Source organism: Fusarium keratoplasticum, chromosome 3, assembly GCF_025433545.1.
Source record: "Fusarium keratoplasticum isolate Fu6.1 chromosome 3, whole genome shotgun sequence".
Classification (NCBI taxonomy): Eukaryota; Fungi; Ascomycota; class Sordariomycetes; order Hypocreales; family Nectriaceae; genus Fusarium; species Fusarium keratoplasticum.
This window is the reverse complement of record NC_070531.1, coordinates 4,554,285-4,581,235: the sequence shown is the minus strand read 5'-3', so window position 1 is coordinate 4,581,235 and position 26,951 is coordinate 4,554,285. Positions and strand designations below refer to the sequence as shown.

The following is a 26,951-nucleotide window of genomic DNA, read 5'->3' as shown; positions in this document are numbered from 1 at the left end:
ATGACTACGTACGCCTTCGCGTGGTTGCTTCGAAGCGAAGGGCCTGGGGCCGATTTGGCCTGGTCTGGGGTGCAATATGTACGAAAATCTGATGCGGGGTACAGTTAACGCTAGAGATTAGCGTGGCGATACCGAGATAGTGGCTGCCATGTCATTTTTTGGTGCGTGACTCGCTAACGAATGCTAAAGATACGGGCCCCGTTGAAGAACGCCCGCTGTGACATTTTCACATCACAATGGACATCACAATGGATAAGACGAGTTGAGGAAATGTATTTAATTCAGTTTTAGTCTTGGGTCTCTTAATTATATAGCCCTCCATTCGCAGACAAGACAGATCCAGTCACCCAGCGTGCCTCTTCAGTACACAAAAACGAAACCAGGGGCGCAATATCCTCCACCTCTCCAACTCTTGGAGCCGCGGGTGTCGACTGGATAATCGGCTGCATAGCCTCAATAAATTCGTCCGTACTCGCACGCCATTGATCTGAAAGAGTTAGCGTTCGCGCAAGCAAGACAAACCCCCAAGGGAGACGTACCTGTCGCGACGGGGCCTGGATTGACACAGTTGACAGTGATGCCGTGCTCGTGTCCAAGCTCCTTAGCCCAGACGCGCGCCAAGGCCTCTCCGGCTGCCTTGGTAGCAGAGTAGATACCCTGTGTTTCGACACCAAGTCGAGCTGCGACCGAAGAGACGATGACGATGCGACCGCCGTGGGCTAGATGAGGGAGGACTTTCTGGGTCAGGAAGAAAAGTCCTCGGATATTGCAGTTGATGTGATCATTGTAGAAGTCGACCGTCGTGTCCTTCAAGAGGGCGTCTCGTCCAACAGCGGCGCTACTACGCGTCAGTATCGTTGCGAACGCAGGATGGCATTGACGGGCAATAGCAAGCGTACTTGTGAACCAAGATCTCAATCTTTCCACTCTCGCTAACATTCTTAACCGCGGCATCGATAATGCCCTGATGTTGGTCCAGATCTGTAAGGTCCGCCTTGCAGACGGCCGACTTCCTCCCCAAGTCTCGGATTTGTGTGGTGATGGCTTCGGCCGCGTCGACGCTGTTAGGACTTGTGTAATGGACCAAGACGTTGGCTCCTTTTCGGGCGAGATCTAATGCGATACCAGCACCGATGCCTCTGCAATTGGAAACGAGTCGCTCATCAGTATTTCTATTTCTCGGTATTGAAAATGGTGGTGTTAGAGCAGCACACATACCTCGAAGATCCAGTCACAATGGCGGCCTTCCCTTGCAGTGGTAGATTGCTCATCTTGTCGGCAGTATCTTGCTTGCAGCCTTGGAGTATAGTGGATATTGGTGGGTAGGATCTTGACCGATGCTCAAGCTAAGTTATCAAGCATGATAAGAGTCAGCATCCATCGTTTGTTTAATAATGAATGATGCTCTGTATCTGAGCCGCATCTCCAATTCCCCATCGTGGATTGAACAGGGATGCTAGTTAGAGTACGCGATTGGCTGGTTGAACTGCCTTTTTGGGCAAAGCCTACAGAAGAACGTCTAGTCCCACTTAGAGGGAGGGCGGCATCTCGGCTACGACCTTGAGGTTTGGTTACTTAGTTTTGGAGAAGAGTCATGACATAACTTTTATCTCTATCAATGACGCTCCAGAAACACAAGCGTGCCGCTGGTGGCCTGTACGACGACACCCTGATGTGGTGGCGATAGAGTCGGTCCCATGACACGGGGTGAGTCCTACTTTGCTCTAGGGTAGCTTGCTGCAACCACAGTTGAAGGAATGATGACCTTGTCAGGACATCCATGACATCCAGTTCCTCTGGTGCTCAGGTACTTTTTGATGGCTTAATTGAAGCGCATTATATGAGATATAGCTGTGTTTTTACTCTTGGTCATTCAATTGCTTCATCTGGGCATTAAGAATTGAACATGGGACGAGCATGAAGTGACCACGGAGAAGCAAAACTTATTCGCTTACTCCCAGAGTCGTCCATAGCCAGCAAACTTGAGATAAGCCACATACGCGCCCAGAATAAACACACTGGCGTTATCTTCAAAACAAAGAAGGCCATTCACAAACCTTGGTATCTCAAGAAGCAGCTCGGCCAGGCACCAATACAAACATGCCACTTCAAGTGTCAAGCTGTGACAAGCGAGGCGAAGCGGGGGAGACTAGCTGGCCGATTTTCCTCTCACGGCCAAAAGATTGCATTTTACTCAAGAAGCAAACCCAGCCTCGCCCATTTCGCATCCTCCACTTGTCATGATTTGCCACATGCTCGAGCCTCTAGTTCCTGATAAGATGTAGGCCATGAGGGGCTGGATCTCCCTTCCCCGCGATGGACTCCCTCGCAGAATTGATGGACAGCAATGATTGGAGCATCGGAAAGGTCAACTGCTTCAACTGCTGAATGTGGTATTAGCGTGGACCGGCGAGCTGCGAACACTGAGCTGGATGTGCTGGGACCCGCAGAATACATATCATGAGAGGTCCGAGAAGTTCAATTGCTTCCATATCTCATCATCAGTCAACATCTTAAATAAAGAGCAACAGTAGCAAGAAAAATCTTACTGCCTGCAAGAAACACAATTGCAACGTCTCTTTACAACCCCACGAGTCAACAATGGCCCGACACCCTCTCGACCCCCTGCACGCCGACGAGATCGCGCAGGTCGTCAAGATTCTGAACCACTGTCAGAGGAGCAAGCTCCGATTCAAGGTCATCACTCTCGATGAGCCCCGGAAGCAAGACCTCATCCCCTACCTTGAGGCTGAGAGGTTGGGCGATCTTTTGCCTACTCCTCCCAACAGGAAGGCTTACGTCTACTTTCACACCCTTGATGATCACAAGTTCCACCGTGGAGTTGTCAACATTACTACCAACACGGTCGAGGTTGACCAAATTCTTGAGGGTATCCAGGGTCCTGCCGATGCCGATGAGCAGATTGAGATTGAGGAGGTGTGCAATGTTCACCCCGTTGTCTTGGCCGAGATTGAAAAGCTCAAGCTTCCTCCGAAGTAAACATCCCTTATCTCTCAACTGACACCTGCACGTGACTAACCTGGTATAGTGCACGCGTGTTGAACGACCCCTGGGGATACGGCACCGACGACGCCAGCATCAAGAGCGACCGCCGTCTCATCCAATGCTACATGTACGCCGCCCTATCCGACGACCCCGAGGCCAACCACTACTCGATTCCACTGCCATTCTCCCCCGTCTTCGACTCCAACACAAAGGAACTTGTCCGCATCGACCGACTCCCCCTGAACCACGACGACGAGCGCGTCGATACACAAGCATGGATCCCTCGAAAGGCTGTCGAGTACAGCACCGCTCTTCTGGAGCAGGGTGGTCTGCGACAAGACCTGAAGCCCCTTCAGGTTCAGCAGCCTGAGGGTCCTTCTTTCAGCGTCGACGGTCACCTTGTTGAGTGGCAGAAGTGGCGATTCCGTCTCGGCTGGAACGTTCGTGAGGGTCCTCTCCTGCACAACGTCACCTACGATGGCCGAAACGTCCTGTACCGTCTCTCCCTGAGCGAGATGACTGTTCCCTATGCCGACCCTCGACAGCCTTACATCCGCAAGCAGGCGTTTGATCTGGGTGACATTGGTCTGGGAATGACTTCCAACTGTCTGACCCTGGGTTGTGACTGCTTGGGTGTTATCCGTTACTTTGATGGTTTCCGCGTCAATGCCAAGGGAGAGACGGTCAAGATGAAGAATGTCATCTGCATGCACGAAATTGATAACGGCATTGGCTGGAAGCACACCAACTACCGTAATGCCACATCCTCTGTCGTTCGTGATCGACGCCTGGTGATTCAGTGTAAGTTGAGCTCCGAATTCCCATGAATTGTACAAAGTGCTAACGTTTCACTCAACAGGTACCGCTACCGTGTCCAACTACGAGTACATCCTTATGTGGACCCTCGACCAAGCCGCTAACATCCACTGCGAAGTCCGTGCAACTGGTATCGTCTCGACGATGCCCGTCAACGACGGCGTCAAGCTGCCCTGGATGACCCGCGTAGCCGACGGCGTCGGTGCCGCATACCACCAGCATCTCTTCAACCTCCGAATCGACCCAGCCATCGACGGCTTCTCCAATACCATCGCCTACGAAGATTCCGAGCGCACACCCGAGGATCCCGTGCTGGACCCTTACGGCGTCGGCTACTACGCCAAGGTCACCGAGATTGAGAGGCCCGGAGGCTACGATCTGGACGTCAACAAGTCGAGAGTCTACAAGATGATCAACCCCTCCTCCATCAACCCCATCTCGGGAAAGCCAGCGGGCTACAAGCTCCACGCCCATCCCTCTCAGATGATGCTCATGCGTCCCCACGCCCCAGGCGCAAAGCGAGCCCTCTTCGGTAGTAAGCCCATCTGGGTGACAAAATACCAAGACGGCGAGCTCTACGCCGCAGGCGAGTTCACCAACCAGAGCGCCGCCGACTCTGGCCTTGCAGTGTGGGCCAAGCGCGACGAGAACGTCAAGGACACGGACGTCGTGCTCTGGCACTCCTTCGGTCTCACGCACAACCCTCGACCTGAAGATTTCCCCGTCATGCCCATGGAGATGATTAAGGTTGAGCTGCGACCGACGAGCTTCTTTACCATGAACCCTAGCAACGACGTGCCTAGGTCCAACCAGAAGGTTAACAAGTCGGTTCTTGTGCCTAGCTGCTGTGATGGTCCTGCGACGTCTAGCCGGCTGTGAGCCTAGATGGATGGTGTTTTGGCGTCGCATGTAAAGAAGAGTAGACAAAGGTCAAAGAGCAGATGTGGATCGAAACTGTATTGTAGCCATGAAAATTGAATAAACTGTTGCTTAGATTAAATTACCGCCGTTCGAATAATGACTCATTCGCTTTACGAATGGCATGTTGTGCCCAATTGCACCTCTTGGTGCTATTGCCGTTGTGAATTGGCTATGATCACGACGGTCTGCACGATGGGGAGAGTGTGAAATGATAGAAGATCTCATCCTATGTGTTACCCGGTCTCTTCGAGATGTAGACATAAGGGTATACCACGTTCTACATGCCAACACAGCTTGACTCTGGAGAAGAGGCCACTCTAGCCACAACGTTGACTGGGAGAGCATGATCAACCAAGGTCCAGCAATTATCATCGGCTAGATGGCCACGTTTATCTTTATCACGGCACTGGAGGGGTAGTGGTATCGAGTGTCTTTACCGGCTTCTGATTTGATTCGACCATTGCGTTGGTTTGGGAAGCATATCAAGAATGAGATGGCTCTTCACAAGGCACAAAAGATAGCGGACAAGGGACAGGGATAGGATTATTGCTAAACCCATGAACAACCAGAATTGAAGACAACTGAACCATCAAGACGAAGCAATCATCCACTCCCCCGCTCCCGGGAAGTCAGTAAACCCCGGAGTCATCGGTAACAACATCGTCCTGCCAATCTCCTCCGGGCTGAAGGGACAGAAGCGGTCTCGTATCCCTAGAGACCTGACCCAGCCTCCTACCAAAGCCAAAAGCCACCATTTCTTGCTACCGTTTCTTATCGGCGGGGACATTAGTGGATTTCCCTAATGCGACGATTCTCTCTGGGATGGTCATTTGTCGTAAGATTCTGGGAACTGGGTGGACTGCCTATTCAGGAAATATCTTCAGGACCCACCCTGGTTCGCCCCCCTGGGATGGAAGTTCAAGAGGAGGCGATTCGAGACTAAAAGATGCAGCTGATGGACGACAGTGATCCTCTGGAGGGACCAGAGCTAGCAGAGATACGACCTAAACAGATACAGCAACTTGTTAAGTCATTATCACACTTTTTCTAAATTGAAAATGATCCCAAACACTTCTGAGGGTTACGTTTGGACCGCCGAATCTGGCGTTGTCCAGGGCTCGCTGCCTTGCAAAGGCGTCATTCAACCTCCCACATCGATGCGCAACAGCCGTGGGGTCTACGACTGCATCGTCATTGGCGCTGGCTTTGCTGGTTTAACTGCAGCAAGAGACTTGGCTCTGGTCAGTAAGTGTTTCTCAACTTGTATTGAATAGGTAGTGACTGACACGATGCACAGAGAGAAAAGTTCTTCTGATTGAGGCCCGTGATCGCATTGGAGGACGCACCTACAGTATTGAGAAAGATGGTATGAAGACTACAATGTCTGCACCACTCGTAAGCTCACTTCAATCACTAGGTTACACGTATGAGATGGGAGGCACATGGGTGTCTCATTTCCAGCCCAATCTCTTCAGGGAGATGCAGCGCTACGATATGGACCGCGACCTTGTCACCACCAGACAAGGCATGTATGAGAACAACTACTACACCATGAACCTCACCGGTAAGTCTTCCCAATAAACGACCGCCCCTGAATATTTGGCACTAACCAGCGTTGTAGGTGATGATGCCCGCAAGCTTGCCCACGAAGAGGCCGGAATGCTCCAGGCCAAGGCATGGGACCTCTTCGTCGACGTAGACGGTGCTGGATGCCGCAAGATCTGCCCCCTGCCTCATCAGCAGCTGGGAAACGTCATGGTCAAGAGAGAGGATGTTGAGCGCGTCGACGCAATGTCGTGCAGAGAGCGCTTCGAGCAGATCAAAGACCAACTGACCGAGGAAGAGTCGGCCCTCCTTCTGTCTCTGATCCTACACATCTCGGGCGGTAACCTCGATAACTCGAGTCTTTGGGATATGATTCGCTCGCATGCTTTGGCTGCGCATTCTTCGGACAACTTTGAGGATGTCTGGCTTTTGTACAAGCTGCGAGAGGGTCAGTCGGTCCTGGCCAAGCGCATGTTTGACGAGGCAGTCAATGACGGCCTTGACTACGCCTTCTCTACCAAGGTTGCATCCATCTCAGACTGGGGCCAGCAGGTAGAGGTTACTACGCCAAGTGGCGAGCGATTCCGGGCATCTCAGGTCATCTCGACCATTCCCCTCAACGTGCTCCGTCACATCAGATTCGAGCCCCCTCTGTCACCCCTTCGACAGGAGGCAGTCAACATTGGTCACGTCAACTTCATGAACAAGATCCACGCCGAGGTCAAGGGATCTGGCCTCGCCTCATGGAACGGCATGTCATTCCCCAATATTCTCATGTACGGGTACGGGGATGGCGTTCTGAACAACGGAAATGCGCACATCGTTGCGTTTGGGGCTGATGAGCGTGCTACGGGGTATGTTGCTGAGAAGTGCCCGGAGCAAACCGTCGAGGCTTTCCAGAAGCTCCATCCCATGAAGATTGAGAAGATGGTATGTTGGCGCATTGGGTTACCAGGTACCTTGCCCGCTGACTTAATTACAGATCTTCCACAATTGGAACACCGACCCTTACTCTCAGGGAGGACCGGCCTGGTGGGCTCCTGGCTACATGAGCCGTTTCCAGAATGAGCTTCAGAGCCCTCACGGAAACGTCCGATTCGCCTCTGCAGACTGGGCTCACGGATGGAGGGCCTTTATCGACGGTGCCATTGAGCAGGGTCACTTGAACGCCAAGGCCGTGCTTTCTAGCCTTGGTCCAATCTCGGCCAGAACGCTCAGCCAGCTCTAAAGACTATGTGAAGGGATAACAGAGTCGGAGAGGAGACGGGGATTTTTTTTATAAGAGAAAAGAGACATTTATTTCTGTGACATTCATGTCGATCAGCGAGTTAGGAGCTAGCTTCTCACCACCCTTTCAAACCGAGTTTGTTGTTCCCACAACCTACTTTCGAATTGGCATCTCTTGATAATGCTATTATCGACGTCGGAATGCTGTTATTCGTCCTTGTTGCTTAAAATATGATACTTTCTAGACAGAGGAGAGAGACGAAGTTATTATCCAGAGGTCGGGCCGAAGCTGTTAGTTTGGGGATCTTGCTTGAGGGTTGTGATAAAAAAAGCCTGAGACTACAAGTTTGTAAATATAATTTCTATCTCCTGGAGTGGATGGCTAAAAGCCTTTGTAGTAAGTATAAGTTGACCATCAAAAGACCGACACGGTTGTTACTCTAACTGTGCCTTTTACTATTGCGGCTCATGGCATCCTTAAGCGACGCCATCACGTTCAACATCGTAAGGTCAAGAGTTCATTCTTTCATATTCCTCCTTGATGCCTCCTACTTTACATAGTGGCCCATGTGACGAAGACCCAGCTTCCCAAAGCCTCCAGGCCACTCTCTCAAGTTTACTCTTCATCCTCCAAAGTATTAAGAGCATTGAGTGTATCCCAGTCAATATTCGGACCTTCAAAAGTACGCCTCTGAACCCACCAAAGACCCAAAATCAGAAGCAAAAGGATAAACAACACAACCGAAGTGTAGTTCATTGAGCCAGCCTCGACGGGTAATGATCCTGGAAAGCAGAAGAAAGTGCCAATGATGGTCACCCACAGAGGGGCAAAGAAGTTGGGGATGTAGCCCCATTTTCCGAGATTCAGGTATCGCTTGGGAAGACGCGACCTGCCGTAGGTGGCGCAGATTCCCTGGGGCACGCAGTAGGTGATGTTGAGGGCGAGAACAGCCGTCGTGATGATCGAGTTGAAGGCTGCTGTGGAGGCAATGTATAGCAGTCCGTAGATGGTGCAGAAGGAGGCTGAAAGAATGGTCGCCCTGAGAGGCAGCTGGAAGCGTTCATTGATTTCAGTCCAGTACTCGTGGTAAGGCAGGCCCTTCTAAACGAGTGTTAGCAAGAGATCCAGGCAAGTCTAACATGTAGAATAAGCAACTCACATCACGAGCGAATGCCCAAGTCATTCTGCCACATGTGATCCACTGACTGGGCAGGGCAGCTGCAGATGAAAATGTTAGATTATCCAGCACCCGGTCCAAGAAGTTGGGTAGGCTCACAATAGTAGACAGCAATGGTCCAGGCCTGAAGAAAGGTAGCCATGACCTTGCTCCCAGTGGCCTGGTAGTACAGCTCCATGCTCGGAAGTGGCGAGTTGAGAACGGCATCCATATCCTTGATGGTAAACATATAGGCAATCGCCAGCGGTACCGTGGTGACGATGCCGATAAGCATTGTCACGTTCCTTTGTTGTCTCGATTAACTCAAGAGATCTTGCCAATGAGGGGTTGAGAACTTACATGACTTGAGGAAGACGCTTTCCAGGGTGTGTGACTTCTTCAGCAATGTGGATGACTGCGTCTGTTCCACCATAGGCATACAGGGCGTTGCCAATCCCCAAAATCCAGGCAATTCCAGAAGGCCAGCCAGTTCTGTTGCCACCTGTCTCAGTAATGGTGTGTCCGGGCTGGAAGAAGTCGCACATGGCGAGGATGGACACAAAGACGATGATGCAGCCAACAATGGATAGATGCAGGGCGAACTGCGTCATCTTGCCCATGTGCCTGTTGGGGACGATGAAGATGGGAATCACTAGGACTCGCGTCAGCAAGAGGATTCAAAGAGTCATTGGAACTACTAACTTGTAATGATGATCTTGAGGTTGAAGAGCAGATAAGTCTGCCACTGGGTCGCTTGGAAGCTGGGATTCCACCACGACACGAGACCCATGGTGGAAACTGTGCCCAGGGAAATACCGGAGCAAGTCACGATCCACCATCCAACGACGTTGAGCGTGCCAACAGCAAAGGCAGCGAAGTTTCTATGCTTCTCGGGTGCGAGGATGTAGGTGAAGTGATATTGTCCCTGCTTTCTGTTAGTACTGATAAGAATGAGACGGAATGGAAAACCTACTCCGGACGAGGGAAAGGCCGAAGCGAGCTCAGACAATCCCAGGGTGACGGTCCACTGGATGAAACCTGCCACAATGACGGCAAAGACAACAGCTTGAGGACCTCCAGCTGCGAGGGTAACCCCAAAGCAGCTAGTATAAGACATCCAGGAGTTGGTGATACTGGAAATGACACAATTGTTAGCCATAGAGACATCAGAGCGGATCTAAGTTCATCCTATCGCACCTGTATCCCAAGCCAATGGCTCCTCCCCAGGAGAAGGATCGAGGCAGAGCGGCCTCATGGCCCTGGGCTCGTAGAATGGCATTGTCCAGGTCATCTCCATGGTGGTCGGGGATCAGGATGGTCTCCCCCTGGTTGTTGCTGCTGGTCCTCTTCAGCTCCCTGTGCTTGGTATCGGTTCTGTCGGAATCCATGGTCTCCATTGCGTTGGTCTTTGTAAAAACAAGATCGTCTATTGATGATGGCTGCAAAGCGTGACTCGTTGCAAGACAAAACCTGGCTCGAGGAGGTGATGCTGCCCTTCCTTTATTCTCGTAGGTCGGGCTACGCTCGGCGTGCGTCGCGTACCTACGTAGCCAAGCAGAAACTTGATAGAGGCTTATCTGCGGGCTTTCCACTCCTGTCCTCGTTCAACCTTGCAAGGACCAGGATCATGGTTGAGTCAAGTTCGTCCGGGTGTCATTTACCCCACGATCTTGTGATGGATGCCGGTGGCGGCTCGTTAGCCTATCTCTCCCCGCATTCTGGGTATCATGGCCGATCTGGCCGGGCCACCCGATGCAGAAGGTCACCCAGGACTTGCCCAAGGCTAACAGGTCTAGCCTTATCTACATGGTTCACTACGGGCTATATCTTGAGGGCATGTTTGCTTCCAACGGGCTGCAGACCAACGTCACGCACAACACCAAGATCCAACCACAACCTGTTATCTCATTTGGCTTCGAACCCTTGCCACAGTTTGAAAAAATGCCGCCTGTTAGCTTTTCCCAAACGCCCGGTCCGCTTGGAGACCTCTTCCACTCTTCCGGTTGCTCTCACGCCGCCAAGATCCCGTTGTCCGGATCCCTTGTCACAACCGCGGGCCAGCCAGGATTCGACCTCAAGACCTGTCAGCTTGTTACTTCGTCTCTGCGTGATGAAGTCAACGCCTGCTTCGACTGCGTGGAGGCAGCATTGGAATCCGCAGGCATCTTGCAAGGTCTGGCTGCTGTTCACAAGTTCACGGCATTTCTCATCGACATGAAGGTGGAGGAGACTATGATGGAGGTTTGGAGGAGCAGAGTGCCGGGGCATCGTCCAACTTGGGTAACTGTTGGAGTGGCTGAACTCGCTGTGCCAGGCATGCACCTTGAGTTGCAGGCCGAGGCAGTCCTGTTAGAGTAGACGGATAGTGAGGTAGAGGAGGAGTTATTGAATGACTAGCCCATGTATTCCCTTGGAGAAGCGTGCCAAGATACTGGAATACATGCAAGATATCCGAACTCTGGCAACTTGGCCCTCGTTTAATCGATGATCTGCATTCGTGTCATGGGATAACTGCCCGACCAGGTAATTCACCCCTTGTCCAAGGGATCTTGCTTCGCAACCTAGGCTTGACATTCACAGACAGCCCTCCCGACAGGCTCTGTTACGTGCTTTTGGTTCGGCAAGGGTACGAACTTTCGCAAACGGCGAGATGTGAGTAATGCCGACTTCGGTTGTAGGTTCTGGGCGCTGAATATCGGCATAGATCTTCACTTGGGTGGTATACTTGATCCAGTTTCTGAGTCAATTATTGTGTTACCTGATCTGCTACACTCAACTCTATTCTAGCTTTCTCCTAAAAGACACCTTGATCAAGATGCACTCTCGTCATCCAGCAGCCATCTCATCCCATCAACCATATCCCTCCAGTAGTCCTTGCTCCTCTCAATCTGCGGCCAGTTGGCCCAAAACATGTGGCCATGCCTCTCATAAAGATCCAGTCGGGTGGGGACATGCCACTCTTCCTCCAACACCTTTTGGTACACAAGTGCATGGTCCCGCAGAGGATCAAGCCCGGCAACTTGGAAGAAGGTCTTGGGGGGTCTGCGTGTACCGTCAGGGCCGGGATACCACTCTTTGGCAAAAGGGGAGAACAGTGGCGAATAAGCATCCGCCTTGATCATCGTGGAGATGAAACCGGTTGTCTTATCACTTGGTCCATCAAGCAGTGGAGGAAGTACGGGGTCGACACGGTTGGTCCACATGCTCTGGTAGGAGTCTCGATACCGCTCAGGGACCAGTTCAGGGGGCAGAAGATAAGGTACGCAGAGCCATTGACCAGTGATAGGGGGCTGGAGGTTCTCCTTGATGGCGAGGTGGGCCAGAACGGCAGTGATGTTGGCCCCTGCGGATGAGCCACCGATAATGAATCCCAAGCTCGGCTCCGCGCCAAGAGGAGCCTGGGTGGCCCATTTCAGCACGTCCCAGCAGTCCAAAACGCCGGTAGGAAATGGAAACTCTGGCGCCAGTCTGTACTCAGGATTTAGAACGACACAGCCGAGATCGCTGGCAAAGACTCTGGCGTTAGAGTCTTCATCCGTCGAGTCACCCATGACCCATCCGCCCTCGTGGAATAGTATCACTAGTGGCCTCTTCTCCTCGCCACCGGATGCAGGCCTGTAGAACTTGGTCTTGATCGGGTAGCCATCTCGAGCCTCGACGATGAGCTCGCCTTCGACCACCTCTGGTATCGGTCTAGGCGCTGGGAGGAGGTGGCTCACACCGTCCAAATGTCGTCGCCTATCCCCTCGGTTCTCTGGCTCAAACGGAAAGCCCGGGAACGGTCGCAGATCAATGGCGGCCTGTAGTGTCGGATCTCTCTCGTCTGGAGTATTCTGGTCCATGTTGGTGTTTGTACTGCAATTAATGGATGATGATGTAATGTGAAGTCTCTTTTACACTTCACGATACCAACAACTGGTTACTTATCCATCTCGTCTGGATGGGCTCCATGTCCAACCCCCTGTCTCTTTCAAACGCCAAAACGATGACGATGTCGAGTTTGGCAGTCTACCGAGTCACTCTAACCGTGATAGGAAGTTGAACCAACCGCTATACTAGCGCCATTGGAATGAGGGGAACTGCCGTTTCAATCCACGTCGCCAAGATCCTCCCTTCTGATAGGTGCCTTGCTTACATGCCCAGGGAGGTAGAGTACCCCTCCAGATCCCCCTACATAGCGCAGTACAGATCACAATCTGGACATCAATCATCTACGGAGAGAAATCTTCATCTGAAATCTTCCCACCTATCCTTCCTCCTTCTCTATTCCCGCCGCCAACATGGTCCCCCCTGTCCGCACCGAGAAGAACCAAGAGGCCATCGCCTTTTCCAAGACCCTCTCCCACATCCCATGGTGCGATGACTACGAAAAGATGGTCTCGAGCATGCTCTACAGCTGCGAGGCGCCTGAGCTTCTCGAGGCCAGAAACCACGCCCGAAGGCTTGCACAGAAGTTCAACACCTACGTGCCAGACGATAGCGCTACGGCTGCTCAGGTCACTGAGACGAGGGTCGCCATGATCAGAGAGATTTTTGGCAAGGCTGGTGCCGATGTCTACGTCGAGCCCAGTCTGCAGGTGGATTATGGATGCAACATTACCGTTGGCGACAGATTTTACGCCAACTTCAAGTAAGTCAACTGACACACTCTGCTGAAAGAGGACACGTGCTAATATGAGGCGTCTAGCACCGTTATCCTCGACTGCGCTCACGTCACGATCGGCGACCGAGTCTTCTTCGGTAACGGCGTCAGCTTGATCACGGCCACACACGAAACGAGTCTCCAATCCCGACGGGACAACATCGAATACGCCGAGCCCATCACGATCGGCAACGACTGCTGGCTTGGAGCCAATGTCACAGTCCTGCCCGGTGTAACAATTGGCAAGGGATGCACTATCGGCGCTGGAGCTGTTGTGTCCAAGGATATTCCTGACTATTCAGTCGCGGTGGGAGTTCCAGCCAAGGTTATCAAGAAGGTCGAGCCCTTGGATGAATAGAAGACATCATTAGAATAGTGCATGATAAAAAAAAATAGACGGCTACAGGTGTAACTGTGCCTGCTACCTGTCTTTGCTTGCAATGTTAATGGATGCCCCCTGCAACACAGTGCTGGTTGGCCCTTTGCCAATGGCCTGCGGATGGACTGTCAGGGCTTTGAAGTCACCTTGTCTTCCTCCGGTGTCATTATTTGCATAGGCTCTTTTCAAAAATTAGGTTCGTGACCGACTGCTATCGTGCGAAGTCTGGCGACTTAAGAGAGAATTAGAAAACCACAAGAGCCAAATTTATAGGCAACAAGATCTTAGTATAAGCAGCTACTCCTTCGAACCATATTACACGACCTTTGACGCTCTTGCGCTTGCTATGGCGAAAAACGAAGACAGGATCGACCGGCCGAGCCCGGAGAATCTACTCGCACCAGACTGCTTGCCAACATTGGGTTCAGTATCTTGACGCGAAAGAGATGCATTGCTTGAGCCTGACAGATATTTGGCATCTTTCAAGTCTAGAATATCTTCTTAGTAAACAGAGGAAGCATAAAAAACGTCGGATACTGACTTGAACCATTTATTCCTTCAGACATGGTGTCTTATTAATGCGACGGAGTCGAGCAGCTGTCGAGGTTTGGAGGATATGGCGAGTGTTCCTATTGTCGCAGCTTCTGCCACATGATCCAAGGAGAAGGACTGAAATCCTCATTAGTCCTTCATCGCCCCATATCTATATCGCAAACATAAGGACTGGACGTTCAAGGGGTTGCCCGTTACAGTAATGCCATGTGCGGGTTGAGCTTCCTGACAAGGAAAACGAACCCACTGTAGCAGTTGATAGAGGGAAACCTCCGCAAATCTCTCATTCTGAATGGCTTAAACCGCGGGGTTTGCATGCACGACTCTTGGGGTGCTGTCATTGTGGGATCTTGACAGGGTTCCCCGCCAACTCGAATAGCCTCATGCCATTCGAGCATATGGCTCAGCACTGTGCCATTGCTTATATGGTGTTGTGTCACGACATGGGTCAAAATATGCACAGGTGGCCTTTTTCAAGTCTCTCCAACGGTGGTTTTGGTCACGGTCAACGGAAGGTTGCGGCGTACCATGATTGACATATTTCTTGATCATGGCGCAGGTCATGCCATGCCGATTTCATGTCAACAGGAGACCTGCACTCACTGGGGTTTCATTTATACAGTGTAATTCACAACTGAGTAGCTTAGGCCTGACCTCTTCAAAAGCCTTGAGGATGAACAAGAAGCTCTGGATTCGGCGTTTATTTACAGACAGATATCTAAGAAAACTGCTTCTCGTAGTCAACCAGGGTGAATCTATACCGAACATCCCCATTGTGAAGCCTGTCCAGCGCCTCACCGACACCCTTCTCACTAACTGAAATTTTCTCAACCCAACTCTTGATGTCCTTGTCCGCAGCCAGCTGCAGCATCTCAAGCACCTCTCGTCGGTTGCCCAGATGGCTACTTCCTATCAAACATCCGTTCCAGATCAGACTCTGAGGAGCAACCTGCCAGCCCGTTCCCTCAGGCAGACCAACGGCGACGAACTTGCCGTGAATCTTGAGGAGCGAGAGGTAGTCACCTAGCTCAAAGCCTTCGGCGGAAGAGGCCGTGCTCAGAATGAAGTCGAGCTTTCTGACATATAGCTTGTTCCAGTCTTGTTCCTTTGTAGCTAGGAAATCATCAGCGCCTAGCTGTCGTGCGTCAGCTTCCTTGGCCCTTGAGCGAGAAATAGCTATCGTCTTTGCTCCGAGGGCCTTGGAAAAGAGGATGCCAAAGTGGCCGATGCCTCCGCTAGAATATGATGAGCTCTGGACTTTTCGAGAAAAGGGTTCATCCTAATTGTCACTCACATGCCAATCACACCGACTGTCTTGCCGGGCCCAACACCGTTGCGAACCAAAGGTGAATAAGCCGTCAAACCAGCGCAAAGCATGGGGGCGGCAAGTTCAGTCTGCAGTTTCTCTGGGATCGGATAAACGTAGTGCTCGTGAGCACGGATATGAGAAGAGTATCCTCCCTGGGCGAGGGTGCCGTCGGCGTACACCGATCCATAAGTGTCTGAAGTCAAGACATGAACATGAAGAGTATCAATGTGAGATAGGGAATGACTTGCCCTTCCACTCGGGACAATAGTTTTCATTCTCGCTTTTGCAGGCATCGCAGTCCCGGCAAGAATCAATTTGGGCCCCTACGCCGACACGCTGGCCAACATTGACACTGGTGACTTTACTCCCAGTCCCGACAACATGACCGATAATTTCTAGCAGGATATTAGCACCAGTGGCTTCAGGGGCGATTGGGAGAGGGCCGGAATACCATGCCCGGGGACAATCGGCCAGTTCTTGTTTCCCCAGCCGCCAGTAGCTGTGTGAAGGTCAGAGCCGCAAACTCCGCATGCAACAATCTTGACGTCGATGTCATAGTCCCCCAGAGGCTTGGGTTTGAACTGAGACAGGTTAATCTCTATTCGCCAGCTAAACAAAGGTGGCCAGGGTGTACTGTAATTCGCTTGGGGTTGTTCCACTCCTCAGCTGAGGGAATGCCGAAACCTTCGAAAGAGTCTGGGTACATGATTGCTTGGTGTATGGAAACGAGCCACAATAGGTGTGGTTGACTGCTCTATCAGGGTTGTTTCACTTAATGTGCTTCCCTATTAAATAGGTGACCCAGCGTGCAGCATATAGTCCTGTGTGGTTTATTCTTTGGGTGGCTGTCTTGGCAGTGGAGAATCTTGAATATTGTCCTTTCTGGGAATAGCTTCATGCTAAATTGGTGCATGTGAAGGAAGCGGACAACGGAAGCAATTCCCATAAACAGAGAATACCCCAATTCTTGACTCGGTCCCATGAAACAGTCAGTGAGAGGGTGACAGAGAGATAGTCAGGGCCAAGTTTGAGAAAACATGGCAAATAAAGAGCCAAGGTCACATTCAACTGAGTCGTCTCATTGGCAACAACATACCCTACAGTATCTAAAGCTGTAAGCTGGGTGCTAAAACTACTAGTTTGCCCTTAATCCTGCAGCGTATCCAGCATACGTTACTACATATAAGCCACATATGGTAGATAACTCAACACTAGAAGTTTCTTATAAGCAAGATCAGCCCTTTGACCGCCCCTTTGTCTAGGCTGGTGGCACTCGATAACCTAGTCTGGTAGGTAAGCAAAGGCATGTGCCAGGAAAGACAAAGGATTAGCTTTGATCGTCTGTTTAGCATGAGGGTGATCTTCTTGAACAAAATGAATTCCTGGCCCAAGGTGAACGCTCTTTGTGTTCTGCAATTGCTGTATGTATTCTTTCGCCTTATCCTCCATGATTGTGCCACCTGGTGTGACCCAGAAGTACAGCTTGGGAAGGTCTGCTTGGAACAGCCACGTCATGTACTTTTGGGCCTTTTCCCACGCATCGGCGGGTTCTCCTGCAATTGGAATCTCGTTGGGAGACCGCCAGACGGGTTCACGGGATGACTTTTCCAGAAACGATCCTGTGGCTCAGTTAACCCATCAAGGGCCGGGCTTCAACTATAATAAACAACACATTATCATACATCATAGCATTATATCCCAATGCTAACACAGCGGCGGATATCGTATTCACCGTCCAGATTCCATGCAGGATTCAAGGTTTCCATGCTATCATTGCGATAAGCCCACCGGGCCATACCTATCAAGGCAATTGAAAACCGAGGATACCCAGTTGATCACATGGACAAGCATTCTAATCTAGATAAGGGATGGGTGAAGAATGACACTAGGCTTACCCGATTCGGAATGAAGATACCTGTAATACCGGGCATATTATTGGTCAAGCAGGGGCGGATTGCTTTTCCTAATTGGGATGAGAATACCATCCGTTCACTTCGTTGAGGTGTTAGACATGGGACGTAGCTCGAGTTACCAGGACTTGCGTGTCAAAGCCGTTGTTATTTATGCGTGCGGTTATCTCTACGAGTCTGAGTTGTTTTATGGCAATCTTAAAATCATCATTTAAACAGCCTTGGCCTAAAGTCTCAACTCAAAATCTCCTACCTGACCACGCTCCCTGCGTTATGGTATACTACCAAGGCCATTGTTGGCTTGGAAAGACGTGGAATGGTCTACAAGGTAGGGAGGAGAAGTAAGTCTAGTCCAGAAAAGGTCTCCTTAGCCCATGTTTCCCCTTGATGGACAGTATCCCCCGCTGTCTTAACAGCTGTTGCCCGCACCATCGGAATAGTGCTACCAATCCCTGTCTCTCCCCGCGTAGGATGTAATAGTAATCACTTGACCCTGAAATGAGGATCGAGTCTCCATAACAAGCTCAGAGCCAACCTTAATATCACCAAAGATCAACATGACACTGTGGGGAACAACAGTCTCTGTAAGTAAGTGGCCTGCTGAAACCCTCCAAGCCCTAGCCACGAGAGTCAATCTTCCTAGGACCCCGTGTTACTCAGACTTCTCTCGACTTGGAGGCTCATTATGAAAGCGCTGATCGTTAACCCTCGCCCCATATCCCGACATCAGGATCCTGATCACAGGCTAGTCAATTGATTAAAAGGCGTTCTTGATGACCTGATGATGATTGTGAGATGGCCAGATTTCCCCTCTTTTCTAACCACGTGCCATTACGGGACTAGCCTCTTCTGTCGGACAACATGACTATCGAACTATGAATGACCGAGAGGAAAGGTGATAGATGCGGTGACTTGTCTTATTCAGCCTAGCTAGTCCGGGGGGCGAGGGGCTATGTACTAGAATGCAAGGGTCGCAAAGCCCATCCTACCTATAGAGAGAACGCCCACTCATATTGTTGTAGGGTCACGAGGGCTAGGTCTCTTTGTCCTTGCACCCGGATGGACCGACTTCCGTGCTACAACAACAACTATCTACCAAAGCTTCTCCCAAAACCGTCTAGCCCAGTTCATCTCTTGTAGACGCAGTCTCTGATTCTCCAACGCCGCAGGATCTTCCCAGACTCGAGTTTCCTCATCAACTTCAGCTTTTCCCGTAATCAGGTCAGCTTCCGAAGGTTTGACGAATCGTGATCGTTTAAGAATCTTCCCAACGACAAACATGAAGGGGCCGAACGCAGTGGCAAAATAGTAGGTAATCCAGCCTTCAACATCAAAGGGCGAGAAGGTATCCCAACCGATAAAGATGAGAAAGATGCATCCCAGACCAAAGGCAAAGTAGGCGCCATACGGCCTGAATGGCGACAAGAATGGTAGAGATGACTCTGGAACAACGGTTGGTTGGGCCTTCAACGCGCGATGCCACCCGATGAATGTCAAGAGCATGCAAGTATAGACGTAGACAAATCCGCCAGTAGTGAGATCGACGAACTAAACGCCATTATCAGTATGAAGACCACAGCGACATTTGGAACAAATGACTTACCCAGTAGAAAACTTGGACGGACGAGTTAGAAACGACGAGGAAGGAGAGGCAGGAAAGTAAAGTGACAACTAGGACGCAGTAGATGGGTACGCCCGACCTGGTGCACTTCATAAGGAACTTTGGGGCAAGTCCATCTAAAAACTTGTTAGACGAGGTTTTGCGTGTTCAGTGTTTGAAGGAGACGCACCGCGAGCAAGTCCGTACAGGGAGCGAGAAGTCGAGTACAGGTAAGCATTCCCGCAGGACCTTTGAGGCACAATTAGCTGCTTCACGTACGACTCTGTGACTCATGTTGGGCATACTTACCAGCCAGACAGTAAGATAACGGCATTGATCACATGTGGCAAGCCCTGGATGCCCAAATTCTCAATGCCAATGACCCAGGGCGAAGCTGCCGCCCCTGAATCACCATTCTCAATAGCGCTCATCAACCGTTCATCACGACTTGAGCAAATGATACCAACTGCAAGGACTCCAACAACGTAAAAGAAGGCGAGGCGATAGAATATCAGTCGAGCCACTCGCGGGATCGTGTGCCGGGGGTTCTGGATCTCGCCGGCCGTGAAGCAGATCAGGTCGGGGCCGCCAATGGTGAATGCAGCATAAATAACCACAGACCTGCATTGTATTCGTCAGCATGTACATTCACACCTTGCTCGTTTGTGCCAGGATAACTTACCAAAAGCCAAGAAAGCGGCCAGTTGCTCCATCGGTGTAATATGTGTGCATGGCATTTCCACCACCCCAGTATCGAAAACCATACGCATCGCCTCGGGGGTTTCCACCGCACATGGTAATCAGAGTGAGAAGCATGAGGCCGATGATCAAAATCACTTTTGTCGACGCCATGATGAATTCAGACTCGCCATACCACTTGACAGCAGCCATGTTCAACAGGAAGCAGACGACCAAGGCCATGGCGACCCATACCCCTGGGTTGATAGTAGTATTCCCTGTCATTCAAATGTTAAGAGGAAAACACTGGCTTCATCAGGGAGCTTCACGTACAATACTGCATCACCGTCGCGACAGCACTATATTCGACACAAACCAGCATAATACCACCATAGAAGTATGTCCAGCCCATAGAAAAACCAAGAGCTGGGTCGACAAAGCGGCTGGCAAGCTCGAAAATACTCCCTCGGACAGGGAGATATGCACACATCTCTGCAACACTGAGGGTGCATGGCAAGATGAAAAACATGCTCCAAAAGAGATATCCAAGAACAAGCGAGAGTGGACCGGCTTTGGAGAGTGCACCGCCAATACCAACAAAGAGGGCAGTGCCGATACTACCTGCAATAGCCATCAATTGCACATGTCGTGGAGAGAGACCACGCTTGGTCTCCACGTTGGCAATGTAGATTGAGGCCCTGTGAATGGAGCTCGCGTCGTTGATTCCCTCAGTAGCAAGTTTGTTGGAATCATCTTGCTTAGCTGTGTAGTCCATCTTTGGTTAACAGTATTTCGGTGAGAGGAAGGCTGGGAATTTGAGGTCGTTACTGAATCGTATCTCAATGAAATCGACTACATATTTATCTCCACGTAGACCCTAGACAAAGGTGATCCCCAAATCTCATGACTCGTCATATCCCCCATCGGATCAACATATCCGGGCTCGACGGTGGGTCGAAGCACCCCTGATGAAGCTCACTTATTGGCCATATGCAAGCTCGAATCTATCGCTAGAGCCCTTGACTGTGGGAAGGCTAATCGGGCATTGCAGAAGAGAGACTAGCAAGGGTGGATTGCAGTCCAGTCCGAATGTGTTAGGTCTAAACGGTGTCAGATAACTGGATAACCACTATCTACGTCATGGCAAGGAAATCACGTTGTATGTACTGTACAGATTACAGGACCCTAGCAGGCGGGTTAAAGCAATCACAGCCGCTCTTCCAGTCCCTGGAAATCTTTTCTTTTCCAAGTAATCAAGTCCATACCCTGCATAATACCGTGTTATTGTTTTACTGTGTTGGGTTAAACGAGCCGGGGATGACAAGTTGGCTCCCCGGCGGGCGCAAAGATGTAGGCACGATAACAGATCAGCGCGGGGATCCATGGTCCACTTGAGCATCACTCGCTATCTCACGTTTTCCGTTTTCGAAGTTGGCTGCATTATCGTGTGTGAGAACAAAAGATTGAATCCCTGGCATATATATTAAGGGTATCAATGCTCACCGTGGAGCAAGTTGCCCCCTAATCCTGAACATTGACACAGAGATCTTCGCAAAGACGCTCAGTACCTCATCATGACCTCCACAACTACTGTCCAAGCCCTGACTCTTGAGGGTGCTGGATCCATCCTTGTCAACCAGAAGTCTGTTCCGAAGAAGGAAGAAGAGCACACGCAGGTGTACACAACTGGTGCATACTCGTTCCCAAGCATCCCCAAATTTGACGACCTCTACAAAAAGCGACAGTGGCAACTAGAACATATGGCTGCTGCATTCAGAGTATTTGCACGGAAAGGTTTCACCGAGGGAACAGCCGGACACATTAGTGTTCGCGACCCTGTGCAACCAAATACCTTCTGGATTAACCCGTAATTGGATCTTGGCCAACGCACGGGAAAACGATTCTGATGATTTCCCAGTTTCGGTGTGCACTTTGCCATGCTTAAAGCAAGCGACATGGTCCATATTGATGAAGACGGCAACGTCATCGGCGGAAACCGAGTCGCAGTTAACAAAGCGGGGTTCCAGATTCATGGAGCTATTCACAAGGCTCGTCCCGACATCAACGCTGCTTGTCACACACATTCACCAGCTGGAAAAGCATGGTCCACATTCGCGCGTCCTCTCGACATCATCAGCCAAGACACGTGCGCTTTCCTCGGCATTCAGGCTGTTTACGAAAACTTTGGAGGCATCGTTCTAGAAGACGAAGAGGGACAAAGAATTGCCAAGGCTTTGGGTGAGAAGAACCGAGTTGTGATTCTGCAAAACCACGGCATTCTCACTACGGGACAAACTGTCGATGAGGCAGCTTACTTGTTCACACTGTTGGAGCGATCGTGCGAGGTGCAGATCATGGTGGAAAGCACCGGCCTTCCTAAGAAGGTGATTAGCAAAGAAGAAGCTGAATACACCGCTAAGATCTACCAAGAGCCGGTAAGTAGCAAGTTATCTCTTCAATTCTCCTTTAGTGAAAAACGGCAACCTAATCTTTCCAGGACACACTATATGTCGAGTTTCAGCCTGATCTCAACTTTGAGGTTAGCCTGTCAAATGGGCAATTTACTATTAGCTCTTGACATGTATTCCTATCTGTCTTATATAGTAGTAAATGTCAAGGTCAATTCCAAGTTGAGCTAGAGTATATATGTTGTGAAACTTGAGTCCATTGGCAAGGGTATCAAGATTTAGTTGACAGGGTCAGCTGGGCTTGAGAGTCATGCTTTTGCTGCCTCCAGAGATACAATGTAAAGCCCACACATATTCCAAGTTGCATTATCCGGTTCTTCTTCAGGGCCGCTGGGATCTGATCAGCTGCTCAGGTATAACCAATGTCAAATTTCATCTTATATCTATCGCTAACGCCATCGTGCTCGCTCCTGGTGAACGTCATGACACTTCCACGATCAGCCATCAGCCATCCCTAACGGTAACATGTTATATTGACTACGGCCCTGCCGAGCTTGACTTGCACTATTTGAGATAAAAAGTTTTCGTCCCGATATTCCATTAGCCATTATAGTAAAGAACAAAGTTGCACCGATGTCCATGACAAGGGCTTTACAGTGTAACCGGGCCATTCGGTATCAGGGCATCCTGCTGTGACGAGGCTCTTGACGCGCCGCTGGTCACATCCGTTTGTGGTTTTTACGACTATACGTCTCGCATGTTAGGAATTGTGGTCCCGATTACGCGTTCTACTACCATATCTAGAGCCTTGTGACCCTATTTCCGTCTGGCCACTATTTAGGCGCGTTTCCCATAAACGATGAGCCTGCTTCATACCACATTGATCTGGCCGAGATTGCCTTCTGGCAATGCCTTTGAATAGTGAGCAGGCTGATGTGATTCGGCGATTCGGAGTACACTAGAAGCCCGTCCCGCTTATAAAGGCGACGGAGATGGTTCACGGGCCGGGACATGGCCTGGCTGGGCATCTGCTCCGGTTCTCTCACGTGAGCTCAAACTACCCCCTTGTTCCCTGAGGCCTCTTCGTTACCCTGCAGATTAAACTACAGTGATCGATGATGTCTGGCGTTTCATGAACCTCCAATGCCCTATCCCCACATCGATTGATTCCCGAGAAGTGCATCATGAACAGAATTTCTCTCCCCACCAGCCGGTCACACGCCGTGCAGCTCGGACCACAACAATAGCGACAACAACAACTGGACTCAAAAGAAAGGTTAGATGATATCAGAATCACCAAAGGCCTTCGTATGCTGTGCCACTCAACATCGGGGTTACTCTCAGCATTAGGACCTTGACAAGCTAATGCCCACCCACTTCCCCAACGTTGATCCCAGCTTGCCCAACGTTGACGGCCCTATAATCAACTTAGTGATCCCGGGCGAAGCGTTCAGCATGATTCGAAACTACACAGTCTGTGTTCCGAACCAAGGGCATCCCATGGCTGCTTGGTCCGCTTCTCTTGCCAGGCCGACGACAGACTTGGCCAATGGCAAAGTGTCAAGCGTGGAGTTTTTGAGCTAGCTTGGGACGGCTCTTACCTCCAAAGGTATTCTTCTTCGTGAAAGGGGCCGTCGACTTACATCAGCGGGCTTTCATCGTCACCATCTCGAGTGCCCTTCATTGCTCATACCACTCTAGGTTTAAGCTTAGTTGGAGCAAGAACCCACTTCAGAACACTGTTCATCTTGATATACCGATCAGTCTTGGTAGTATATACATGTTTCAAGGCATGGATCCTCATTTCCGGTTGCGACGACGCGGCGGCGGACTCCTCCAGTGCCCCGTGGCCTGATCGTGATCCGCCCCAGTAGTTCAGACCCTCTGGAACCCCTGCATCGGAACTTCTCAGTTAGCCCGGGTCAATCGACTGTTATTGCCTTCGGAAATGTATAAAAGTTGCCATCTTAGACACAAAAAGAAAAGAAATTCTAAATCACCAGCCACACCTTTTCAGGGCCATTCTCATTATCACTCATCCAGCCTAGATCACCGTTTTTAGAACTTCCAAACAGCCCAACTATGGTTGCCAAGTTGGCAACACTTGGAGCATTGCTCCAACTCGCTACTGCAGCGTTGGGAGCCGCCACTCGCAAGAAGTACAGCTTCAAGCCAGAGAACGAGGTCACTTACCAGAACGTAAGAGTATCCTCCCCATGTTAAACGATCTCAAGCTGACGCATCAGAGGCTCATGTTCCCGCTCTTATCAACATTACCAAATCTCAATACGACTATGAAGGAGGATCCTCTTGGTGGATGAGCTCCTTCATCACCAGCACCCGTGGAAAACAGTACCTTGCTATAGACCATATCTTGACGGCCCCCAAGAACGTCTGTCGATCCTCGGTTCTGGACCTGGACACCCTCGACTACTGGGTTGATCTTGTCTACTGCTCGGCTAAGAGCGACAGAACGATTAATTCGGGCGGGCCCATCAATGCCGACTTTGGAACTCACGGATTTGTGTCCACCTCGGATGATAGCGTCTCCAAGATGTACGCATACGCCGACACCAACACTTCCTTTGCCTTCAACATCAGCTGGCAGGCTACATCGAAGCTTGTTCTCAACGGTGGAGCAGGCACCATTGCTTTCGGTCCCGGCCCTACCAACGCGACTGAGTGGGGACTTCCTGCTGGGAAGACGACCGGAAGCCTCACGCTCAACGGGACAGACGTCGACATTGACCCCAAGAACTCCTTCACCTGGTACGACCGCCAGATCTCCTATGGAGCCCCTCGGAACTGGACTTGGTTTCAATTACATTTTCCTGGATCAGATATCAAGGCCAGTATTTGGGCATTCAAGATGGGCCCTCCTGACGACACCACTTATCAATTCGCAACTGTTCGTCAGGGTGACTCGCAGCTTGTCCTCGCCTATGACTTGATTCCTGGCATGAAGAACACCTGGACGTCCCCCAACTCAGGACTGGTTTACCCTCTCTCGTGGGGACTGGAATTTGAGAATGGTGACTACGTCGTTGTCAAGTCTGTTCGGCCAGACCAGGAGATGTATGGTCCGGAAGACCTGGTTGACTCGGCTTACGAAGGCTTCATCACAGCGTCTGGGAAGTTCTTTGGGCAGAAGAAGGGCTTCGGAGTGGTTGAGCTCGTTACGGTCTACTAGTTATGCGATCAGTGTGTGAGGACTTCACGGAAACGTCAGGTCACCGTAGTCTAAGTGGCGAAAATGTTCTGTCAGCACAAAAGCCACAGGTCCAGCAGCATCATGTATCTAGATCGTGCCACGATCCCCCCGAATCCCATATGCATGGACATAAACTCCTGGGTAGAAACAACTCTTCTCTCTTTATTAATAAGTATATGCATTTAATTAGATACCTTCCTCTGCCTATGAAAGCCAGCGGCTAGGACGAGGTAATAAATCTTTTATTATAGTAAAGGGTAAATAAATGCATATTTATAAATAAGATAGTCCCTATAGCCTTTTAGCTTAGATATTATATTAAGTACTAAGCTTTAACTATACTAAATAGTATAATATTAAGCTAATTTATATTAATACTATAAGTATAGATATTAAATAGCTATTAGCTAAGTATTAATTATATATTAATACTAATATTATATTAAGTAATAACTTTAATTATTTAAAATAAATTAAACTTATAATTTATAACTATAATTTTATTTAGTTTTTAGTTTTTTTTTATTTAATTATATTATTAATATAAAGATTAATTTTATTAAATAAAATTAAAAAAGAAATGGTATTAATAAAGAAAATTCTTTTTTAAGAGCTTATAAAATAATTAATATAAAATATAATTAATAATTTTTAGTATTAATATTAATATTTTTTATAATATTAATTAAAAAATTAAAAAGTTTTTATTATAATTAGCTAGGATTTAGCTATATAATTATAATTATAATTATATTAAGAAATAAGAATTATTAATAATATAGGTTTTAAAGAGATTAATTCTTAGAATTAATATTAAAACTTTATAAATTTAAAAAAAAATTTAATATTAAGGCTTAATATTAGCCTTAGAGATAAATAAAAATTTATATATTTAATTAAATAAATTTAATTAATTAAACTTATAGACTTTTCTTTATCTTTAAGTCTAATATTAAGCCTTAATATTAATTCTTTTTAAATTTATAAAATTCTAATATTAATTTTAAAAATTAATTACTTTAAAACCTATAATATTAATAACTCTTATTTCTTAATATAATTATATTTATAGCTATATAATTAGATCTTAATTAATTATAATAAGATTTTTTTAATTTTTTTTATTTAATATAATAAAAAGTATTAATATTTATAATAAAGGTTATAAGCTAATATACTTAATAAGTAAGTAAGCTAGATAAGTAAGTAAGCTAAAAATCCCTTAACCTATATTATCTCTATTTAATTAATTAATTCTTAACCACCTAGTATATTATAGTCTAATTATAAAGCTAGAATACTCCTTGCCCTTTAAGCCCTTTAAAATAACCTAAACCTATATATTTGACGCGCTATAGAGATATATATAGTTAATTATTATACTTTAGGTCACCGGCAAAAGGGCATTTAGTCTCGATGCGATACTATTTAGAAATTATATAAGCTATCTAATCTAAAGGAATAGATCCTTATTTACTTTATTCTTAACTTAGATTCTTAAGGATTTCTCTTATAGCTTTATAATATAAAAAAAATAACTAATTAATTACTTATTAATTATAATATATTATTAATTAATATATATTAAGC

The 26,951-nt window shown here is 48.9% G+C and overlaps 10 protein-coding genes and 1 pseudogene across 11 annotated transcripts, besides 1 other annotated feature; 6 read left to right on the top strand and 5 right to left on the bottom strand.

Moving 5' to 3' along the window:
* Positions 1-302: 302 nt before the first annotated feature.
* NCS57_00471400 (uncharacterized protein) lies at positions 303-1,271 on the bottom strand (the record flags this gene model as incomplete). The annotated part of the gene is made up of 4 exons (XM_053054667.1): positions 303-487; positions 540-838; positions 900-1,139; positions 1,219-1,271. 4 exons carry the CDS (start codon positions 1,269-1,271, stop codon positions 303-305), a joined length of 777 nt encoding a protein of 258 aa, XP_052916827.1.
* A 1,330-nt stretch (positions 1,272-2,601) lies between these two features.
* Positions 2,602-4,701, top strand: NCS57_00471300 (Amine oxidase; the record flags this gene model as incomplete). The annotated part of the gene is made up of 3 exons (XM_053054666.1): positions 2,602-2,996; positions 3,050-3,807; positions 3,866-4,701. 3 exons carry the CDS (start codon positions 2,602-2,604, stop codon positions 4,699-4,701), a joined length of 1,989 nt encoding a protein of 662 aa, XP_052916826.1.
* Positions 4,702-5,801: 1,100 nt separating this feature from the next.
* On the top strand, positions 5,802-7,516 carry NCS57_00471200 (Amine oxidase; the record flags this gene model as incomplete). Its single annotated transcript, XM_053054665.1, has 5 exons — positions 5,802-5,988; positions 6,041-6,109; positions 6,161-6,307; positions 6,365-7,218; positions 7,271-7,516. The coding sequence occupies 5 exons, from the start codon at positions 5,802-5,804 to the stop codon at positions 7,514-7,516; spliced, it is 1,503 nt and encodes a 500-aa protein (XP_052916825.1).
* Positions 7,517-8,131: 615 nt separating this feature from the next.
* On the bottom strand, positions 8,132-10,111 carry NCS57_00471100 (annotated as a pseudogene). Its single transcript has 7 exons — positions 9,870-10,111; positions 9,646-9,805; positions 9,375-9,597; positions 9,033-9,324; positions 8,793-8,977; positions 8,676-8,734; positions 8,132-8,617 (listed from the first exon to the last, which is right to left on the bottom strand).
* Positions 8,132-10,111: a sequence feature.
* Positions 10,112-10,424: 313 nt separating this feature from the next.
* Positions 10,425-11,030, top strand: NCS57_00471000 (uncharacterized protein; the record flags this gene model as incomplete). Its single annotated transcript, XM_053054664.1, has 1 exon — positions 10,425-11,030. One exon carries the CDS (start codon positions 10,425-10,427, stop codon positions 11,028-11,030), a length of 606 nt encoding a protein of 201 aa, XP_052916824.1.
* A 452-nt stretch (positions 11,031-11,482) lies between these two features.
* Positions 11,483-12,514, bottom strand: NCS57_00470900 (Abhydrolase-3 domain-containing protein; the record flags this gene model as incomplete). Its single annotated transcript, XM_053054663.1, has 1 exon — positions 11,483-12,514. The coding sequence occupies one exon, from the start codon at positions 12,512-12,514 to the stop codon at positions 11,483-11,485; it is 1,032 nt and encodes a 343-aa protein (XP_052916823.1).
* Positions 12,515-12,952: 438 nt separating this feature from the next.
* Positions 12,953-13,672, top strand: NCS57_00470800 (Galactoside O-acetyltransferase; the record flags this gene model as incomplete). The annotated part of the gene is made up of 2 exons (XM_053054662.1): positions 12,953-13,302; positions 13,360-13,672. The coding sequence occupies 2 exons, from the start codon at positions 12,953-12,955 to the stop codon at positions 13,670-13,672; spliced, it is 663 nt and encodes a 220-aa protein (XP_052916822.1).
* A 1,291-nt stretch (positions 13,673-14,963) lies between these two features.
* Positions 14,964-16,260, bottom strand: NCS57_00470700 (PKS-ER domain-containing protein; the record flags this gene model as incomplete). Its single annotated transcript, XM_053054661.1, has 5 exons — positions 14,964-15,480; positions 15,540-15,747; positions 15,803-15,949; positions 16,006-16,135; positions 16,189-16,260. 5 exons carry the CDS (start codon positions 16,258-16,260, stop codon positions 14,964-14,966), a joined length of 1,074 nt encoding a protein of 357 aa, XP_052916821.1.
* Positions 16,261-18,556: 2,296 nt separating this feature from the next.
* Positions 18,557-20,517, bottom strand: NCS57_00470600 (AA-permease domain-containing protein; the record flags this gene model as incomplete). Its single annotated transcript, XM_053054660.1, has 6 exons — positions 18,557-19,012; positions 19,068-19,201; positions 19,255-19,313; positions 19,374-19,685; positions 19,747-20,020; positions 20,076-20,517. 6 exons carry the CDS (start codon positions 20,515-20,517, stop codon positions 18,557-18,559), a joined length of 1,677 nt encoding a protein of 558 aa, XP_052916820.1.
* Positions 20,518-21,316: 799 nt separating this feature from the next.
* On the top strand, positions 21,317-22,320 carry NCS57_00470500 (Class II Aldolase and Adducin N-terminal domain protein; the record flags this gene model as incomplete). Its single annotated transcript, XM_053054659.1, has 3 exons — positions 21,317-21,609; positions 21,661-22,177; positions 22,240-22,320. 3 exons carry the CDS (start codon positions 21,317-21,319, stop codon positions 22,318-22,320), a joined length of 891 nt encoding a protein of 296 aa, XP_052916819.1.
* Positions 22,321-24,232: 1,912 nt separating this feature from the next.
* Positions 24,233-25,340, top strand: NCS57_00470400 (uncharacterized protein; the record flags this gene model as incomplete). The annotated part of the gene is made up of 2 exons (XM_053054658.1): positions 24,233-24,349; positions 24,399-25,340. The coding sequence occupies 2 exons, from the start codon at positions 24,233-24,235 to the stop codon at positions 25,338-25,340; spliced, it is 1,059 nt and encodes a 352-aa protein (XP_052916818.1).
* Positions 25,341-26,951: the final 1,611 nt, after the last annotated feature.